The 17,329-nt window shown below is 39.6% G+C and overlaps 2 protein-coding genes and 1 pseudogene across 2 annotated transcripts; 2 read left to right on the forward strand and 1 right to left on the reverse strand.

Moving 5' to 3' along the window:
• Window positions 1-873: 873 nt before the first annotated feature.
• LOC119525644 lies at window positions 874-2,155 on the reverse strand (annotated as a pseudogene).
• Window positions 2,156-7,320: 5,165 nt separating this feature from the next.
• LOC119525524 (putative methyl-CpG-binding domain protein 3-like 5) lies at window positions 7,321-7,884 on the forward strand. Its single transcript, XM_037824307.1, has one exon. It carries the CDS (start codon window positions 7,321-7,323, stop codon window positions 7,882-7,884), a length of 564 nt encoding a protein of 187 aa, XP_037680235.1.
• Window positions 7,885-15,214: 7,330 nt separating this feature from the next.
• On the forward strand, window positions 15,215-16,623 carry LOC119525645 (cellular nucleic acid-binding protein-like). Its single transcript, XM_037824463.1, has one exon. The coding sequence runs from the start codon at window positions 15,215-15,217 to the stop codon at window positions 15,746-15,748; it is 534 nt and encodes a 177-aa protein (XP_037680391.1). The 3' UTR covers window positions 15,749-16,623.
• Window positions 16,624-17,329: the final 706 nt, after the last annotated feature.

The raw sequence follows: 17,329 nt of genomic DNA on the forward strand, positions 1-17,329 counted from the left end.
CAGTTGCACAATTTAAAACAAAATGTTAAAGGAGAGTGCTTCATTTGGGAGAAACTTAAAAATTTAAACTTCATGAGGCAAACTATGTTCCAATATAAAACACTAACTAATAGTACCATTGATGAAAAAGGAAATCAATTTCTAAATGTACCAAAAAGGCTATAGGGCAAACAAAAGTAAAATGTGCATTTGTTGAGGTATAAATAGGAGTTTGCCGAAAGAGGGTCATTAATTATTATTAATGGAAAAACCTTCAAAAACAAAATAAAACCCAAATCACTGGTCAAATAATTCAAAATTTACATGTAACAAAGGTAAGGCAATAGACTCAAGTTATGGCCTGTCAAATATTTACTGACATTATCTACAGAAGCACTTGGCCAATTTGTACACAGCAATTCCTGAAGCATGCCAAAAGGGATTCCATAAAAATGACACTATATACAAATCTGTACACTGATCCACCAGAGCACTTCCCCAATTCCCAGGGGAGTAATCGACTTAAAGCAAGAAAACTGAGGTTTCATTTTCTCAGTTGCCTTATAATCCCAAATATATATTTCAGTGTTTGTTTTTGTTTCTGAAGACACTTTCCTTGAATATATGCACTACAGTTAAAATTTAAAATGAGAATAAATAAAATGACCTCTTAAAGGAGCTGACCCTCCCCACTCCACCCATGTGGGAGCCTTTGTCCTGCTATGGCACAGCCAGGAAAGTGTAAATCCCTGGACAGGAGAACACAGCCCTGGGGAGCAACACTCCTTGAGTGTGCACCTCTTCCACAGAGTTGGCAAAGTGCTCTCATTGACTTTTAAAAAGGAGGAGAAAGAAGAAAAAAGGAGAAAGAAAACTCCAAATGCCAAAGAAATTTCAGTGGGATGAAGTTCCTCTACCACTTAGAGAGTCTCTCTGGAGCTGCTACACAAGCTGGGCCACCATGGTGTTGGGGATCCTGGGGCAGGCCTCTCCTGCCAGGTAGATGGCCCCTCACAGTCCTTCTATGGACCACATGTTCCCACTGCACACCTGGCTCTTCTCCTTCAACTCTGCAAACACAGGAGAAATAATTGTAGATAAACACTAAGAGAAAGGCCTCTTCAAGATGTCTTTCATCTTATTTCTTTCTAAATCCAATGGCTCCATTATCAAGATTCTTTGGATCATTTTCTCAGATTGTGAAGATCCAGTCCCCAGAGTCACTGCTTCCAGATGCTTGGCCATCAGTCTCCACATCTGAATCTTCAAAGCTGGGGTCTGGGAGGATCTGCTCAGCTTTCCATCTCTTGTACCTATCAATGAGCTCAGTCAAGTAAGATGTCCTCTTTGCATTTTGTATTATAAACTTGTGCTTCAGTAACCCCTTAGCAGTGGGTTTAATGCTTGGCTCCCTATTCAAACAGGCCTCCACAAACTCCATCTGGTGTTTGCTAGTTTCCTTCCAGCATTGGTGGGTTGTTCTTTGGAATGAGGAGTAAAACCTTCATGGGCTGCACCTCAGAGTGAGGTGTTTTCCCTTCTGCAAGTTCTGTAGCTGTTATGCCCAGGGACCAGATGTCTGCCACTGAGTCACAGGCTGACTGCTTAGTGACCTCAGGCACCCTCCAGAGAGGGGTCCCCATGATGGTATTTCATTTCATCTGGGTATCTGTCAGCTGGCCCACCACATCAAAATCAGCCAGTTCCACTTCTCCATGTTCAGAGAGCAAAATGTAGGCAGCTTTAATATCTCTATGAATTTTCTTGTCTGAATGCAAAAATCAATTCCTTTCAGTACTTCTCTTAATATATTAGCAATCTGAATTTCATCCAGAGGATCAGGATCTAATAGATCTAATGTGGAGCCTCCAACAAGATATTCCATTATTATCCATAATTTGGTATCCTTCAGATAGGAACCATAATATTTGGTTATGTATAGACTATCACACTGACTCAACATTGTGATTTCTTGTTGAATGTCCTCTATCTCTTCAGCTTCTTCCAGATCATTGATTTTTATGGCAACCATTTTCTGAGTCTGATTGTCAACATCTTTGAATATCTCACCAAAAGAGCCCTTCCCCATTTTCTCTAGTTTTGTAAAAAGCTCTTCTGGATCTGCTTTCAGGTTCTGCATGCCCTGCAGGCCCGAATGCACTGAGGAATGAGCCATGGTGGTCAAGACAGCCACCTTCTGGGACTGAAAAGCCGGGTCAAAGAGGTCGGTGTGTGTAAGAGGCCCATCGCCCAAATGCAGACCTGAAACAACAGAGACTGCCAGGAAAGCCCGAGTCCAGCTTCGTTGTGGCTGGCCGGACCCCGAGCCCACCCAGGCCTGGCAGGTCCTGGTTCCAGCGGCCATGCTCAGCGGTGGGCTGTGGACCGAATCTACATGCACCATGCAAGGGTGGGGCTAAGCGGGGACACATGGGGGTGGAACCTCCCCTAGAGCTGCTTTTGCTGAGAGGCTGCAGCCTGGGCGGCCTCGGCTGGCTCACACTGGCTGCCTGGGAGTGGGAATCTGAGAACACAACCAGCCTAGCTAGGGAGCTCCAAGTGCACCCTGCCCAGCTGATGCTGAGGGGCCGGCCATTGCCAGGCAGGCCCCAATGCACACACCTGGGGCTGACCTGAGACCTGCCCTGCATTTCTGGGATGGGGAAGAGGCATGGTGGCCCCTTAGGCATCTTATGGAGACTCTCCCACACCACCACCAGTGTATTTTTAATATATCTTAAAGTGGTATAGCTTGTCGTGTATCTTAATTTGATACATGTTATAATTTTTCTTTAGCATTAATGTTTTATATTATTGCAAGTATAAATGGACTGCCCATTGATATTGAATCTACCCTTCTAAAAATTTCAATTAAAATATTTTGGTTTTATAATGAGAACTGAAATTGAGAATGAAAGGAATTAAGAATTGATTACAAGAGGCTGATGACTGTTCTAGTTTGCTAATGCTGCCAGGATGCAAAACACCAGAAATGGATTGGCGTTTATAAAAGGGGGTTTATTTGGTTACAAAGTTACAGTCTTAAGGCCATAAAATGTCCAAGGTAGCACATCAGCAATCGGGTACCTTCACTGGAGGATGGCCAATGGTGTCTGTGAAACCTCTGTTAGCTGGGAAGGCTTGTGGCTGGCATCTGCTCCAAACTTCTGGTTTCAAAATGGCTTTCTCCCAGGATGTTCCTCTCTAGGCTTCAGTGCCTCAAAAATGTCACTCTTAGTTGCACTTGGGATATTTGTCCTCTCTCAGCATCTCCAGAGCAAGAGTCTGCTTTCAACGGCCATCTTCAAACTATCATCTGCAGCTCCTGTGCTTTCTTCAAAGTGTCCCTCTTGGCTGTAGCTCCTCTTCAAAATGTCACTCACAGCTGCACTGAGTTCCCTCTGCCTGTCAGCTCATTTCTATGGCTCCACTGATCAGGTGGGGCCACGCCTCCATGGAAATAGCTCATCAGAGTTATCACCCACAGCTGGGTGGGGCGCATTCCAAAGAAACACTCAAAAAATTACAATCTAATCAACACTGATAACATCTGCCCATACAAGATTACATCAAAGATAATGGCATTTGGGGGACATGATATATTCAAACTGGCACAATGACTTAAGAGTAAAATAACAAAAAAGCAATTATCCCAACAAATCACAGGATGCACAACATTGCAAAATTTAGCACAGAGACAAGTGAGATATTGTTAGACTAGGAGAGATCATTTGTGGAATAATAAGATGTGAAAATACACAAGCATATTCCACATTGATGAAAGACATCAGCCTCCAGATACAGGAAACTCAATGTACCATGAGCACTGTCAATATTTAGGAAACTATAATGCGCCAAACCATGGCTTGAAAACTAAAGATATTGAGAACATCTTAATAGAACCCAGAAGCCAAAGAGGCAAGAATATTGTGACAGCTGATATCACAGGATTAATAAAATAAGATAGAATAAGGTTTTGTCATTTTGAAAGTATGTAAGGATCTCACAACCTAGTATTCTATTCTCAGCAGCAATATTGCCCCCAAATATAGATTTCTTCAGAAATTCTTAAACAGAAATTTTTCCTTGTTAGCAGCCTTGCATTAGAAAAAATTAATAGAGTGGGTTCAAGAGCAAATGATCACGGATTGAATATTGAAAATGCAGAAAAGATGCAGACTCCTGGAAAGGTAATATCAGATAAATAAAAGTGAATATTTTGTATTATGAAGCATTAATAGAAATTTTTTGTGGAGATTATCACATATGTAGAATTAAATGCACAATAATAATGCAAAAGGCAGGGATTAATAGTTTTCCAAGATACTAACATTTGTCAGGAAGCCATAAAAGTAATTATATGTGTTAGATTAAATCAAGGATGCATGGTTTAATCACCACTGTTACTACAGGCAGAGCTGGGTGTGTCCTCTGGATTATGGGATGATTAGATTACCAACTCTCTTACTCCATAAAAGGGAACAAGAGGAAGAAGTCAGTTCATTTTCCAGCAGGAGTCAGGCTTTCTGCTTCTCGGAACTGCAATGGAGACAGACTACTCGGCCACTATGGGGGTCCCTGCCTTGACAGATTTTCCAAGCCAGCCTTTCCTGGTGAGTATTGAATTCAATAACTATGATGGCAAAGCAGTCACTTAAATTTATTCTCATCTGTAAAATGTATTGTTAGTGTATATTTCTTTAAATGAGTCAATATCTTATAGTAAGTTGTGTTCAAGGCATTGATATTTGCCAGGTAATATTGAAGGTATTTGTACATTTTTGTATAGGAAACATTCTCAGTTACCTAGGTCAGATTACATGTTGCCATAATTGCTTCTATGAAAAGCAAAATTTAGCCCTGCATTTTTAAAATAATCCTTTTTATGGAAATTACATTTTTACCCAGTATGTTTCCATCTTATTTCATTCTGTCCTTACTAAAATATCATATCATCAGTTATGGAACCATTATTTGTAGTTAATTTTTCTCACTTTTTCTTCAACTTTATATCTTCCATCTGTGTCTCTTGATCTCTCTCCATCACTAATTATATCTTATGATTGATGAGAGATGGCATTCTACCTGAATATATGTTGTAAATGCATTGCTGTTTATTGTTTCTTTCTTCTCACAAAGACTTAGGATAAACTAGAGTAGTAACCATGGATCACAGAATTTAGATCTGAGGTTCACACATAGTAAGTGACCTATAAATTGGAAAGCAATTAAGTTCCCTCCAAACTTGGACATTTTAGGGAATGAAAGATAGGGATATGGTCATTGCAGGACAATAGGAATAAAATGGAATTCATGGTCTCCTGGTCTCCCTTTCTCTTAATATCTCCTAAAGACAGAAGTGAAGGGATTATAAAGAAAGATGAACTGATCAGGTTTGCACTGTAAGATATTATTGTATCTAGAGACTTGATAGGATTATGGGGAGAAAGGATTTGCAATCCTTGATAGGAGTTAATCTATCAGTACACAACTCAAAAGAAATTAATGTATTGTTATGTGGATTGATTTGAAGTATTTAAGAAAGTACATTTTTAAAGTTTGAATAATTTATTTCAATAAATCTGAGCATTTTCTATGTGAAAAACAATATTTGAACACTGCTCTCTGTAAAGCCTCAGAAAAAGTTACAGTAGTCTTGTCTTTTTAGTGCATCTGATTTAGTAATAAATATATGAAATAAATAAATAATAGTACATATATGAGTAAAAAGTTTCCTAAAAAACGTATCAAATGAGGGGAAAATTGAGTTTTGGTACTTAGATTACCAGATCAGGAATGATCAAATTGTGTTAGTAATATTTAATTTTTGACCTGAAAGGTGATCAAGTATTATTCAAAAGTGGTGGCTCTGTAAGTGGGTCAGGAATGTGGATGGAGAATTAAGTGGCAGGGTCTCCAGAATGACACTCAGGTTTTAGACCATATAGTAGCTCCAAGATGTGGGTTTTTTATTCTGAGGGAGGGGAGCAAGATTTGGGGGGAGATGTTTAGTTCAATGTGTGACCTGCTCGGTGTGAATTGATATATCAATGTAATTTCTGATGTAGTTACAGTGTGGGCAGGAGGATATTTGGAGTGGGGGAAGAGAGTCAGAGATGGGCTAATTTTGAAGACATTTTCATTTTGCTAGTGATATTTGACAACATGAGAATTGATATGATTGCCTAGAGGATGATGTAGGGAGAGAACATGTATGAGAGCAGGACTGACTTCTTAGACTCATCCCTCCTGGGATGGTTACAAAAGGGAGCCAGTGATGTGGCTTGGTGATATGGTCCATCCATGAGCAGGACATGATACAGTGAGTGGATCCCAGGGGAAAAAAGAGTCTGCAAGCAATGAACAGTCAAGTGTATCAGATGCTTTGCATTACAGCAGATTAGTAATGCTGATTTTCCACTCTACAATAAAATAAGTGATTTATGGGGCTAGCAAGGGAAGCTACTGTAGAATGGGAATAGGACACTTGGTTGCACTGTGTGGAAATTGAGACAATTGAATGTACTTGACCATTTCACCCCAATTCACTGGCAAAGGATGGGGGAAATTGCATGGATGGAGAGGGGTCCCAGGAATGCTGGATGAGGGATTGTTTTCAGATGAAAGAGATTTGTGCGAACTTAAAAGATGAGGGAAGGATCTATTAAAAGAGATTGAAACTACAGGAACTTTAAGAAAATATTGGAGGCATAAGTAATTCAAATGGAATTATGAGGGTAAGGATGGAGTAGTGCAGATTTCTTTGGAGAAGATACACTAAAGGAGCTATGGAAACTAGGTGACCTATGTTGGAAAAAAGATTGTCATGTAAAAATTTCAAATCTTTGGGTACAAAGAAAACTTTCATCCTTTTGTCCATATTATAGTGAGTTAGTCTCATTGTAAAAGAAATGGTGAGAGGTTGTTATCCTCAAAGAAGATGGTGGAGAGGGAAATTGTCTGGATTTGGCACTGGACAATGACCTAGAACTTTTGTCCTTTACTCAATGTATGTTTGATGTTATACATGATCCAGTTCTCAACCTGTGTTGCCTGTACCAGGAGCAGCAGCATCACTGGGAACTTAGAAGTTCAATCTTCCAAGTTCCATCCCAGACCTACTGCATCAGAATCTCCTGAATGTGGTTCTTGCAATCCAAGGTTTGCAAAATCTATCCAGGATTATGAGGCACAGTGCAATTTCAGAAACATTTCTCCAGTCAGAGAGGGTTGCAGTTCCAACAGAGCTAAGAGAATTCACCATTGCATGTAGTCTTTGTCCTGCATTTCACTCAAAATTTACATTTCATTTTCTTTTTAAAGGGGAAGCACCAATACAATATGATATCCCAGACTTCACAGAGGAAACAGCAGTGCCCTCTATCTTTGTCCAAGTGGAAGCCTCGTTTAAGCTCTGCACTCCCTGTAAGAATGACCAGCTGCATATTCCTGAGGCCTGTTACTAAAATTAGTTCCAATCCTGGAAATGTTATCAGACACAGGCGTTCAGAGGAGAACTTGGAGAAGCCGAATCAGCTGTATTGGTACAGGAGACTGGAGGGGCTCCAGGCATACGGCAGTGCAGGAGAACCTTTAAGTACCCTGGAATTCCCAAATGCCTTAGAATTAATTGTACCAGGTGGTCTTGCTGAGCCCCTGGGTCCTGCTGTTGACAGAAATCTTCACATCAGTCCCGAGCCCTCTCCTGGCAATTCTGTAGATTGGGTAGATCAAGGTCATCATGGTGTCTCAGACCCCCTTGGCAGACAACAGGTAACTTACAATGATGTCAGGAAGCAGGCACGGAGAGTGAAGAAAGCAAGGGAGAGACTGGCTAAGGCCTTGAAGCCAAACAGGCTGGCACAGGAAGCAGAGCAAAAGAGAGGCCCAGAAGAAAAATTCTGAGAAGTCAATGAAGAAAGAAGGACATGATGAAGAAACTGAGATTGACCCTTGAAAAGTTCAACATGAAACAGCCCTGATGTACAATAGCATGTCTATGTCATGTCCATTATGTTTACTTGCTCTGAACTTTGAATTCATGTTATACCCAAGCTTTTCTTTATTAAACTCTTTGAGCGACAAAGTGTGAGGAGTACTTTGATTTGGGAGTGTAATAAGGTTGGCAGTCATGCAGTGAGAAAGGATTTCTTTACTTTTCTTTCTACATCCTAATTTTAAAATTACCATTGACCAGGATCTTAATTCACTTTTTTTTTCATTTTTATTGAGATTGTTCAGATACCATACAATTATCCAAAGATCCAATGTGTACAATCACTTGCCCCTGGGTACCCTCATACAGCTATGCATCCATCACACTTAATTTTTGTTCAATTTTTAGAAACTTTTCATTACTCCAGACAAGAAATAAAGTGAAAGATGAAAAAAGAAAAGGAAACTCTAATCCTCCACTATCCCTAACCAACCCCCCTCAATTGTTGACTCGTAGTATTCATATAGTACATTTGTTACTGTTTATGAAAAAATGTTGAAATACTACTAACTGCAGTATATAGTTTGTAATAGGTATATAGTTCTTCCCTATATGCCCCTCTATTATTAACTTCTAATTGTATTGTCATACATTTGTTCTGGTTCATGGAAGTGATTTCTAGTATTTGTACAGTTGATCATGAACATTGCCCACCATAGGATTCAGTTTTATACATTCCCATCTTTTGAACTCCAACTTTCTTTCTGGTGACATATATGACTCTGAGCTTCCCCTTTCCACCTCATTCACACACCATTCGGCACTGTTAGTTATTCTCACGTCTTGCTACCAACACCCCTGTTCATTTCCAAACATTTAAGTTCATCCTAATTGAACATTCTGCTCATACTAAGCAACCACTCCCCTTTCTTAAACCTCGTCCTATATCTTGGTACCTTATATTTCATGTCTATGAGTTTACATATTATAATTAATTCCTATCAGTGAGACCCTGCCATAATTGTCCTTATGTGTCTGGCTTATTTCACTCAGTATATTGCCCTTGAGGTTTTGTCATCAACCCATTTTTTTTTACTATGGTTTTGTTCACTCACCATACATTCCATCCCAAGTAAATAATTGATGGTTCTCTGTGTGGTCATACATTTATGTGTTCACCACCTCCACCACTATCTATATAGGGGCATCTACATTTCTTCCACAAGGCAGGAGGGAGAGTCAAAGAAGGTAGAGAGGCAAAAGAAAGAGGAAAAAAAATGACAGCTAGGAAGCTGCAAAAGGAAAAATAACCTTAAATCAAAGTAGAATAAAGAATCAGACAATACCACCAATGTCAAGTGTCTAACATGCCTCCCCTATCCCCCCCTCTTATCTGCAATCACCTTGGTATATCACCTTTGTTACATTAAAGGAAGAATGATACAATGATTCTATTATTTACAGTCTCTAGTTTATGCTGATTGCATCCCTCCCCCAATCCCTCCCCATTTTTAATACCTTGCAAGGTTGACATTTGCTTGTTCTCCCTCGTAAAAGAACATATTTGTACCTTTTATCACAATTGTTGAATACTCTAGATTTCACCAAGTTACACAGTCCCAGTCTTTATCTTTCCTCCTTTCTTCTGGTGTCTCACATGCTCCGCACCTTCCTCTCTCAACCATATTCATAGTTATCTTTGTTCAGTGTACTTACATTGTTGTGCTACCATCTCCCAAAATTGTGTTCCAAACCACGCACTCCTGTCTTCTCCTATCATGCTGTAGTTCTCCTTTTAGTATTTCCTGTAGGGCAGGTGTCTTGTTCACAAAGTCTCTCATTGTCTGTCAGAAAATATTTTGAGCTCTCCCTCATATTTGAAGGACAGCTTTGCTGGATATAGGATTCTTGGTTGGTGGTTTTTCTCTTTCAGTTTCTTAAATATATCACACCACTTCCTTCTTGCCTCCATGGTTTCTGCTGAGAGATCCGCACATAGTCTTATTAAGCTTCCTTTGTATATAATGCATCGTTTTTCTCTTGCTGCTTTCAGGATTCTCTCTTTGTCTTTGACATTTGATAATCTGATTATTAAGTGTCTTGGCATAGGCCTATTCATATCTCTTCTGTTTGGAGTACGTTGCGCTTCTTGGATCTGTAATTTTGTTTTTCATAAGAGATGGGAAATTTTCATTAATTATTTCCTCTATTATTGCTTCTGCCCCCTTTCCCTTCTCTTCTCCTTCTGGGACACCAATGATATGTACATTATTGTACTTTGTTTCATCCTTGAGTTCCCAGATACGTTGCTCATATTTTTTTCATTCTTTTCTCCATCTGCTCCTTTGTGTGTAGGCTTTCAGGTGTTTTGTTCTCCAGTTCCTGAGTGTTTTCTTCTGCCTCTTGAGATCTGCTGTTGTATGTTTCCATTCTGTCTTTCATCTCTTGTGTTGTGCCTTTCATTTCCATAGATTCTACTAGTTGTTTTTTTGAACTTTTGATTTCTGCCATATATATGCCCAGTGTTTCCTTTACAGCCTCTATCTCTTTTGGAATATCTTCTCTAAACTTTTTGATTTGATTTAGCATTAGTTTAAATTCCTGTATCTCAGTTGAAGTGTACATTTGTTCCTTTGACTGGGCCATAACTTTGTTTTTCTTAGTGTAGGTTGTAATTTTCTGTTGTCTAGGCATGGTTTCCTTGGTTATCCAAATCAGGTTTCCCCAGACCAGAACAAGCTCAGGTCCCAGAGGGAAGAAATATTCAGTATCTGGTTTCCCTGCTGCTGTGTCTTAGAAAATTGCTCCACCCTTTGATGCCTCAGGTCACTGTGCTTTTCTGCCCAGCAGGTGATGCCTGTTAGCCTATAATTCTTGACTGGTGTGAGGAGGTGTGGCCGTGTTCCCCCAGGCTCTGGGATCTGGTTCTGAACAGAAAGGGCCCCACCCCTTTCCTCCTAGAGAAGACAGAGCCCCCAGGTGGAGGTCATTAGCATTTCAATGGTCTCACTCTCTGCTTGTGCTGTCTCCACCCTTCCCCGATTCACAGCCCTAGACACTGAACATGACTGGGGCTTTCTCCACTGAGCCAAAAAAGAAACAGATATTCCCCTTCAGACCCAGTCCAAGGCGACCCTCCAGCTCTCCAAGGTCAGTCATCACCCAAAGCCTCTGACTGTTTTTTGGAGATGCGTACCTGTAGTGAGCAGTTCACACTCGCTACTTAAAACCCCAGTTGGAGCTCAGCTGAGCTATATTCACTTGCTGGGAGAGAGCTTCTCTCTGGCAACATGAGGCTTTGCAGCTCAGGCTATGGGGGAGGGGGTCTCACGACTTGGATCCACAGGTTTTACTTACAGATTTTATGCTGTGTTCTCAGGCATTCCTCCCAATTCAGGTTGGTGTATGATAAGTGGATGGTCTCATTTGTCCTCCCACAGTTATTCTGGATTATTTACTAGTTGTTTCTGGTTTTTTGTAGTTGTTCCAGGGGGACTACTTAGCTTCCACTCCTCTCTATGCCGCCATCTTGCCCCGCCTCCCTTAATTCACTTTTTAAGGTATTAAAGGTTTATTAAAATTTTAAGTTACAAAGTAACTCATGCTCACTAAGAAAAGAGAAATAATATGGATTGTTATATGACAAAAGATATATAGTTTCTTCATTCTCATTATTTTAAGTAACTAATACTAACAGATTAGTATGTAGCTACCACATCTTACATTATATGAATACAGATGCACATGTAAGTACATTTTTTTCATTTTCAAAATGTGATCATGCTATAGATATTTCTTGGCAACTTCATTTTTCACAGAAATGGACATCATAGATAGTCCCCAGTCAAGCAGCTACAGATCTACTTCATCAGTTTTGTTTATTTTCATTTGTTTTTTTTTGTTGTTGTTGTTGTTAGAGAAGCTGTACATGTACAGAAAACCCAGGCAGAAATGTAGAATTTTCATATACTTCTCCTCACACAGTTTTCTTTTTCATTAACACCTGGCATTGGTGTGGAAAGGCTCAAGTAGAACAGAATTTTTGCAGAATTTAGGTTGTTTGTAAAGGCTTAGAAATGACGATTATGGTAGCAAATTATGGTGAGTGTAATTCCCAATGCTGAATTATGTATGTGAATATAGTTGAAATGGGAAGTTTTGGGTCATGTATGTTTCTAGAATGAAAATTAGAAGATAAAACATATGACTGTATAACACAGTAAACCCTAACATGAATGATGAGCTGAGTTAATAGTACATGTATAAGAATGTTCTTTCATGTATTATAGCAAATATATGACACTAATACAAAGTGTTATTAATAGAGTGGTATATGGGAAAATACACCTAAACTATGGACTATACTTAATATAGGGCCTATACTTAATAATACTGTTTTAATATTCTTTCATCAGTTGTAAGAGTGATACCACAGTAAAGCAAAGTGTCAACGATAGGGGGTACATGGAAATGCTGTATTTTGTTTTTACATGACTCTTCTGTAATTCCACTAATTCTCTAAATATTTACTCCATACATGTCCATGTCTCTGTGAGGAAGGCATTTTTGGGGTGGGCAGTGGATAATGGAAGTCTCTGACCCCCCGGCGCTTTGGTGGCAGCAGAGACTATGCTGGAGTGTCTGTCTCAGCACACATGTGGTGCACAGGTACAGAAAGGTAAGGGTCACCAGCCCAGTTCTTGTAGAAGACCCAGACCTGGGCTCCTCTGCTCTAGGGTCTCCAGGTCCAGGAAACTTCAGGACTTCATTTCTTTGTAGAATAGCTGACCTGAAAGTTTAGGGATTTCTCTGGACAAGATAAAATAAATTTTTATTTGTACATGAAGACATCAAGTTCTGATAATTTGTATATATCTGTATATGTATATATGCATGCAGACCTTATATTTTCAGTCATGCTGCTATATACTATTCTATACACTGTTTTATTTCCTAATAGCCTGCCATGAATACATTTTATATCAAGAATGTAGTTTTATATAAACAAATATCAGTTTAATACTGCCGTTTGGTGTATATATATAAACAGATATATAAATGCATAACATTGAACGAATACCCTATTTCTTGATATAAAAATGGCTCTAATTTTTGATACTTCAAAGATGACAACTGTTAGCCTCCATATGCATCATTTTTTTTTAATTTTCAAAACAGATATTCAGTACCTTTATTTTAGAGGAGAACTTTGACTTTGAAAACACTCAGTTTTTCCCACTGAAGGGTTGCACCATTCCTGGGAGTACTGCAATACCAGGCTGATCAGTGGAGAGCATGGAGCAAGCTCTTATTCCACTTATGCACCATTTTTGCACATATTAAAGCTTGAGGCAAACAAGTTGAGTAAAATATTGCCCCAATACCTCCAAGAATCATGGTACCTCCTTGAATTTCCAGTTACAGTGTGTGAAATGGTACAATTCTCATATAATTGCCAAATTTGTTTCCTGTGAATTTTCACATGAAATACATGAAATGTCATTTGATCATTTTTGTTTTTTAAAAAATATTATTTGATATCTCTATTATTGTTTCCTAAAATTCTGTTTCACTGAGTTGCATATTCATCCCTTTTACTGATTATTTTTCTGCATGATGTAATACTACCTATTTACTCAAAAGTGTTCTCTAAATAATGTGAATCTTAAATACATATAAAATAATACAGAGATATTTTATTCTCCAATGTGGCCAAATTACACTTTATTTTTATATATGACATAAAAACAATTTAACATGTTTTAATTGAAACAACCTATTTCAGTTTTGGTGTAATTCTTTATCTACCCTAAGAATACCTGCACACCAATATTAATATCTGATATTTTATTGTTTCATGATTAGCTATGTTTGCTAATGTTGTCATTATACAAAATACCAGAAATAGACTCAGTTTTATAAAGGGGACTTGTGAGGTTACAAATTTATAGTTTTAAGGTCCTAATTGTCCAAACAAAGGCTACAAAACAAGGATACCTTCACTGAGGAAAGGATGATGGTATCTGGAACACCTCTGTCAGCTGGGAAGGCACATGGCTGGCATCTGCTGGTTCTTTTCTCCAAGGTTCTGGTTTCAAAATTGCTTTCTCCAAAATGTCTCTGGCCTTCTGTCTCTCTTAACTTCTCTTTCTCAGCTCCTGTACTTCTTTGCTTGTTCTCCCATGGCATTTCTCTCTCAGTATTTTGGGGTCCTCTCTTGGCTTCTTCCAGGCAAACTCTGGGCTTCATCTCTTAGCTTAGCATCTCCAAAAACCCTACTGTTTGCAACTCCAAGCATCTCTAAATATGAACAAGTATCTGTTGTTGGCTCTTGAGTTCTCATAAGTAATCCAGTGAACCAAAGACCCACACTAAGTGGGCAGAGCCCAGACCTCGATGGAAATAATTTAATCAGAGGTTCCACCCTAATCAACAGACTAAGTCTGCCCCCATAAGATTGTATTAAAGTATATGACTTTTCTTTGGGACATAATATACTCAAACACACATTCAAACCCCTGGACCCCAGAAAAACATGTTCTTTCCAAATGCAAAAATACATTCATTCCATCAAAATATAGCTAAGTACAAAGTCCTAACTTTCTCCTTTGGGTGTGGACCTGTGAAATACAGAAGTTATCTGCTGTCAATATGCAAAGGAAGGATAGTAATCAAATGAGCATTCCCATTGCCATAGGAAGAAATTGAAAAAATATATATTTGTCTTGGGACTCGGGCAAGATGGTGGCATAGAGAGGAGTGGAAGCTAAGTAGTCCCCCTGGAACAACTACAAAAAAACAGAAACAACTAGTAAATAATCCAGAATAACTGCGGGGGGACAAACGAGGCCATCCACTCATCATACACCAACCTGAATTGGGAGGAATGCCCGAGAACACAGCATAAAATCTGTAAGTAAAACCTGCGGAACCAAGTCATGAAATCCCCTCCCCCATAGCCCGAGCTGCAAAGCCTCGTGGTGCCAGAGAGAAGCTCTCTCCCAGCAAGCGAATATAGCTCAGCTGAGCTCCAACTGGGGTTTTAAGTAGCGAGTGTGAACTGCTCACTACAGACATAAAATTACAGATCCAAGAAGCGCAGCGTACTCCAAACAGAAGAGATATGAATAGGCCTACGCCAAGACACTTAATAATCAGATTATCGAGACCCGCGTGTGGCGCAGGCAAGGACCATGAAAATAAACAGCCGCTCTCTTGCGAGCCTTCTTCCTTGGGTCTCCGTCTGAGTTTCCGCCACTGCGGGTCCGCTCAGACGCCGAAGAAGATCTAACTGCAGCCATGAGCAGCAATGAGTGCTTCAAGTGTGAACGATCTGGCCACTGGGCCTGGGAATGCCCTACTGGAGGAAGCCATGGTCGTGGAATGAGAAGCCGTGGCAGAGGTGGTTTTACCTTGGATAGAGGTTTCCAGTTTGTTTCCTCATCTCTTCCAGACATATGTTATCGCTGTGGTGAGTCTGGTCATCTTGCCAAGGATTGTGATCTTCAAGAGGATGCCTGCTATAACTGCAGTAGAGGTGGCCACATTGCCAAGGACTGCAAGGAGCCCAAGAGAGAGCGAGAGCAGTGCTGCTACAACTGTGGCAAACCAGGCCATCTGGCTCGTGACTGCGACCATGCGGACGAGCAAAAGTGCTATTCTTGTGGAGAATTTGGACACATTCAAAAAGACTGCACCAAAGTGAAGTGCTATAGGTGTGGTGAAACTGGTCATGTAGCCATCAACTGCAGCAAGACAAGTGAAGTCAACTGTTACCGTTGTGGCGAGTCAGGGCACCTTGCACGGGAATGCACAATTGAGGCTACGGCTTAATTATTTTCCTTTGTCTCCCCTCCTTTTTCTGATTGATGGTTGTATTATTTTCTCTGAATCCTCTTCGCTGGCCAAAGGTTGGCAGATAGAGGCTACTCCCAGGCCAGTGAGCTTTACTTGCCGTGTAAAAGGAGGGAAGGGGTGGAAAAAATTGACTTTCTGCATTTAACTACAAAAAAAGTTTATGTTTAGTTTGGTAGAGGTGTTATGTATAATGCTTTGTTAAAGAACCCCCTTTCTGTGCCACTGGTGATTAGGGATTAATGAATGGGAAGAGTTGAGTCAGACCAGTAACCCCGTTTTGGGTTTCTTGAATATGTTCCCATGTAGGAGGTAAAAACAATTCTGGAAGTGTCTATGAACTTCCATAAGTAACTTTAATTTTAGCATAATGATGGCCTTGGATTGTCTGACCTCAGTAGCTGTTAAATAACATCAAGTAACATCTGTATCAGGCCCTCCATAGAGCATACAGTTGAGTGGGAGTAAACAAAATAAAAAGAGAAACATGCATGTTAATGGCTGTGCAAGAGAGAAATCGAGATAAAAGCCTAAACAGGAAAAACTTCATCACAGCATTGATGCTGGATATACAGACGGTGATGACAAAGGTTTAGAACACATTTTTTCAAAGACTAAATCTAAAACCTAGAGTAAACATCGATACTCAGAGTTAGCATAATTTGGAGCTATTCAGGAATTGCAGAGAAATGCATTTTCACAGAAATCAAGATGTTATTTTTGTATACTATATCACATAGACAACTGTGTTTCATTTGCTGTAATCAGTTTTTAAAAGTCAGATGGAAAAAGCAACTGAAGTCCTAGAATATAGAAATGTAATTTTAAACTATCCAATAAAGCTGGAGGAGGAAGGGGAAAAAAAATAATCAGATTATCAAATGTCAAAGACAAAGAGAAAATCTTGAAAGCAGCAAGAGAAAAGCGATCCATTACATACAAAGGAAGCTTCATAAGACTATGTGCGGATCTCTCAGCAGAAACCATGGAGGCAAGAAGGAAGTGGTGTGATATATTTAAGATACTGAAAGAGAAAAACCGCCAACCAAGAATCCTGTATCCAGCAAAGCTGTCCTTCAAATATGAGGGAGAGCTCAAAATATTTTCTGACAAACAGACAATGAGAGACTTTGTGAACAAGACACCTGCCCTACAGGAAATACTAAAGGGAGCACTACAGGGTGATAGAAGACAGGAGTGCATGGTTTGGAACACAATTTTGGGAGATGGTAGCACAACAATGTAAGTACACTGAACAAAGGTAACTATGAATACGGTTGAGAGAGGAAGGTGGGGAGCATGTGAGACACCACAAGAAAGGAGGAAAGATAAAGACTGGGACTGTGTAACTTGGTGAAATCTAGAGTATTCAACAATTGTGATAAAATGTACAAATATGTTCTTTTACGAGGGAGAACAAGCAAATGTCAACCTTGCAAGGTGTTAAAAATGGGGAGGCATTGGGGGAGGGATGCAATCAGCATAAACTAGAGACTGTAACTAATAGAATCATTGTATTATGCTTCCTTTAATGTAACAAAGGTGATATACCAAGGTAAA

This window comes from Choloepus didactylus (assembly GCF_015220235.1).
Source record: "Choloepus didactylus isolate mChoDid1 chromosome 25 unlocalized genomic scaffold, mChoDid1.pri SUPER_25_unloc2, whole genome shotgun sequence".
Classification (NCBI taxonomy): Eukaryota; Metazoa; Chordata; class Mammalia; order Pilosa; family Megalonychidae; genus Choloepus; species Choloepus didactylus.

Coding starts and splice junctions, on each gene's coding strand:
- LOC119525524 (XM_037824307.1), top strand. CDS start 7,321: ATGATATCCCAGACTTCACAGAGGAAACAGCAGTGCCCTCTATCTTTG.
- LOC119525645 (XM_037824463.1), top strand. CDS start 15,215: ATGAGCAGCAATGAGTGCTTCAAGTGTGAACGATCTGGCCACTGGGCC.